Source organism: Buceros rhinoceros, unplaced genomic scaffold (assembly GCF_000710305.1).
Source record: "Buceros rhinoceros silvestris isolate BGI_N320 unplaced genomic scaffold, ASM71030v1 scaffold31951, whole genome shotgun sequence".
NCBI lineage: Eukaryota > Metazoa > Chordata > Aves > Bucerotiformes > Bucerotidae > Buceros > Buceros rhinoceros.
The window spans coordinates 22,530-26,472 of NW_010393068.1; the positions used below are offsets into that span (position 1 = coordinate 22,530).

Consider the following 3,943-nt stretch of genomic DNA (forward strand, 5'->3'; position numbering starts at 1 on the left):
TCCTGCCTTCCATTCCATGACCAAATGCAGCAGGAGCTGGGAGCCTCTGCCTCCCAAAGAACCACAACAGGCTGATGCCAAAGTGGTCAGTGGCATTTTGCCTCTTTGAGAAACAGTCTCTTTTTGTTCTTGCTTCTGTCATGTTTCACCCCTAATTTAAGAAAGGAAAATATAGGCTGGCAACCCCCTTGCTGAAAGGTTGCCAGGCTGTGGTCTCATTCCGTTAAGCAGCTTCCCACTCACCGTGTGTTTTCCCTCTTCCTCTGGCTTTCCCTGCAGTATGTTGGTGCTCCCGTGGCCTACATCCAGCAGATCTTTGTGAAAGCCACCGTCTCCCCGTGGCAGAAGAACTTCCTTGCTGTTGATGTCTTTCGTTCGCCCCTCTCCCGTGTCTTCCAGCTTGTGGAGGAGATCAGAAACCATGCCCTGAGAGACAGGTAATTGCTGCTGGTTTGCAAAATCTACTCTTGCACACACCACTTGCTTAAATTACTGCCTCCTAAGGCTTTAATTCAATTAGCTTTGAATTCGTGAGGTTCTCCAAATCAAAAGAAAATGAGGTCTCTGCTAACGAGTGACATCATATCCATCCTGCACCTAGAGCGGTTTCGTTTTTGTGCTGGAGAGCTTGCCCATCCTCTGATAATGGTCAGAACCTTCCAGTCAGAGCCCTTGGCAGAGTGGAAGGGGCCTCCAAGGTTAAACCTGTCACAGCAGGTAGCAGCGTCACACAGTCCCTGTGTGATCATGAACACTTTGTGATAAAGCAAGTTCGTTTGACCCCACTGTGCCTATTGAGGAGCTCGTCTTGAATTTCACATGGTCAGGACCCTTCTCCTGGCTTTCCACTTTGGTTGTATTCAGGACCAGTTTATACCTGCTGGGTTTTGTACTGACACAGTCTGCCTACAAAAATAGCTTTTCTCTGCTTCCAGATCTCATGCTGCCCACCCCAAACCCTGGTGTGTTAAGCTGAGCATGCGAAACTCCTGGCTTACACTGGTGAGGTGGCTCTTTGGCCAATTTGCCGTCCTGGTTGCTCCCCTCGGCAGTGTTGTATCATTCCTGACTGCGGAGATGAGAACTGTGCACAGCTTGCTCAGAGAGGTCCCCTTTGTGCTTTTTTCCCCATGGAAATGCCTTTGCTAAAAAGCAGTGGGATTGCAGGTCCCTTTTTCATGGCCAGTCACATCCATTTTACACATTGATTAAGGTCTCTGTGCCCCTTTCTGTCGTTTGCAGCTGATGAGCTCCCACCTTATAGCAGAAACTCTTTTTAGTCTCCAAATTTGTGGTTTCACACTTTGTGCTGTTAATAGAAAGGGGATTAGTTTATTCCAGCCCTTCCATCGCCCATTTGAGATATTCCGTTCCTTTTCTGTATTAACAGTGTTTCTGTATTGGCTGTCATTGGCAGATGTCCCTATATCTCATTCCAAGGTTATTAATAAAATCCTATGACAATCTGAGCTGTCTGCAAGAAATTCCACTTTGTTTTCCTCCGTTCTGGCGAGTCCCCTTCCAGCAGCTCCACGACCGTTTTCCTCTTAACCCAGTTCTTCACCATATCCCGGTTTTTGTGCTAATTTTTGTCTTTTTCCTGTGAACTAAAGCACTTCCTATGTGCTTCTGTATCCAAAGCTTTCTTGGGGCCCAGGTAGATGAGATCTGCTGGGCCTTCCCCATGCAAGGAGTCAGGCATTTCAAAGACAAGGGTGCTCAGATGTGGCGTAGGCTCTCTTTGTAATCCAAGAATCCTTTATCACACGTGTGACTTTAGACAGAGATCTATACAGTCACCAGTTCCCCGTCAGAAACACCTTGCTCCCAGGACATGTGTTTTCTTCTCGTTATCTTCCGCTTGCTGTTGCCCTTGATGAACAGCGATGCAGCACGGAAGCAAAATCCAACTTAAAAAAGCCGCCGGAAGAAAGACTTGAGCACTTAGACCTAAACCTTGGATCAAGGCTTCCGTTTTAGTGATGGACTTGGGTAGTTCAGAAACATCTGATACATGCTGAAAACACCTCAGAAGGCGTTAGGGAGTTCTTGTCGTCAGTCACTTTTGTTGGCATCAAAGTTAAGTGCAGCTGATTTTCTAATGTGAAAAAAGGTGGTTTTATCCTAAGAAAAGGCATTTTTATCCTAAAGTCCAGCAGGAACTGAACATTACCACCAACAGGAGGGGAAACACCAGTGATGGTATTTTCCTCTTGCTGAAACTTGGAGCAGTTATTGTTTGCAAAAAGCCAGCAGTGCCCTGACGTCTGTGATTCGCTCCAGTTTTTTGATGTCACTCTGCATCCTCTGCATCAAGGACGGTAGCCATGTGCTTTTACTTCACAAATAAGGGTGTTCGTAGGCTTGTCTGCGGTATAAATGGTTAACGCCATCACGGTTCGGAGTTCACTAAAGCTGAAACACAAATCTGGTCGTCTTGCTCTTCCTGGAGTCATTATCAGAGGCATCACTGCGACAGTTCCTTGAAATTACCTCTCAGAAAGCTTCTGTTCCTAGAAGCACAGACTCCTTGAGCATATCTTCTAGTGCTTTCTTTTGCTAGCTGTGAAGGAAGGCCAATAAAGATGTCTGGGAGGTGTCCCATTGCCTATGTGGAGAAAGGGGGCAGTTGCAGGTCTTCGAAGAAGGATTCCGGGAGACAGTTTCTCTCTAGACTGGAGGTATCTTCACTGAGGAGCCAAAAATTGTGGCACCTCGGACAGAATCACAGAATCATCTGGTGGGAAGAGACCTTTAAGATCATCGAGTCCAACCCTTCACCCTGCACTGCCAGGGTCCCTAAACCATGTCCCTCAGCACCACATCCACGTGGCTGTGAAACTCCTCCAGGGATGGGGACTCCACCACCTCCCTGGGCAGCCTGGTGAGATCCTGGCCTGCGGCCCGAGGCTCCTGATCTTCAGATAGGAAGAACAAGAGCTGTGTCACAGCGATGCAGGTCTTTGGGGGCTTCATCTCAGCAGTTTCTAACCTTTGTGTTTCAGTTCTGGCATCAAAAGCTTGGAGGAAGTTTGCCTTCAGGTAACGGATCTTCTGCCCGGCCTCAAGAAGCTGCGGAACCTGCTTCCCGAACATGGCTGCCTGTTACTGTCTCCAGGGAACTTCTGGCAGAACGACCGAGAGCGGTTTAATGCTGACCCAGATATCATCAAAACCATCCACCAACATGAACCAAAGACGTTACAGACATCAGCTACTCTCAAAGGTAAGACGCCAAAGGAGCTGCGAGAAATGCGTGTGGTTTGCATTGCTGGTCTGTCCTGGGTATCTCCAGCATCTAGATGGTCACTGTTACGAAACTGGGTGGTGTTTTGTTACTCACAGCATCTGAACAAAGCTATCCAGTGTGTCCCCTCATTTTATATCTGTGTTTGAAATGTTCTGTATTTGTGGAACGTGAACAATTCCACCCAGTCAGACTCCTTTCCGTAGGTGTAAAAATAGCCGGTAACTTGTCCAAGTCTTTTTGTCCCTCTCACCCTGTGTATACTCTAGCCTGTCTTTGTCCCTCACGCTATTGTCTGTCATACTCAAAGGCTGCCCCGTTGTCACAGGGAAATGAACATTCATCCTGCTCCTGCTTGTGCACTCACTGGTAGTTGCTTGCATGAGATGCTGGATATCATAAAAGCATTTTTCTCTCTTAATTAAAAGCCCCTCTGACCACTTGTGAGATCATACTGCACAGTGGCTGCACAAGGGCAGAGGAAATGCGGTTCCTGTGGTGTTAAAGGAACTCTGTAGGTGTCAGGAAGCCCACAACAACGCGTCTGAGCAGCAGTTTTGTAACTCTAAAGTGAGTTTGTTTCAAAGGTTATTTTTTGAGCATCCAGAGTGTGCACACACTGCGGTCTGGAGCACACGGAGCTTCTCTTTGAGAGCTCAGTCACAAACGAGATAGAGGTCCACAGTTTCTGGGCAT

The 3,943-nt window shown here is 47.5% G+C and overlaps 1 protein-coding gene across 1 annotated transcript in view; it reads left to right on the plus strand.

The window, feature by feature from the left end:
- LOC104501004 (sterol regulatory element-binding protein cleavage-activating protein-like) overlaps nucleotides 1–3,943 on the plus strand; it is a gene marked incomplete at its 3' end in the record, with an annotated part of 23,816 nt that overhangs the window by 8,564 nt on the left and 11,309 nt on the right. The window contains exons 3-4 of the mRNA XM_010144738.1: nucleotides 280–437; nucleotides 3,006–3,226. Coding sequence (XP_010143040.1) covers nucleotides 280–437; nucleotides 3,006–3,226 — 379 coding nt within the window. The remainder of the gene's footprint in view (nucleotides 1–279; nucleotides 438–3,005; nucleotides 3,227–3,943) is intronic.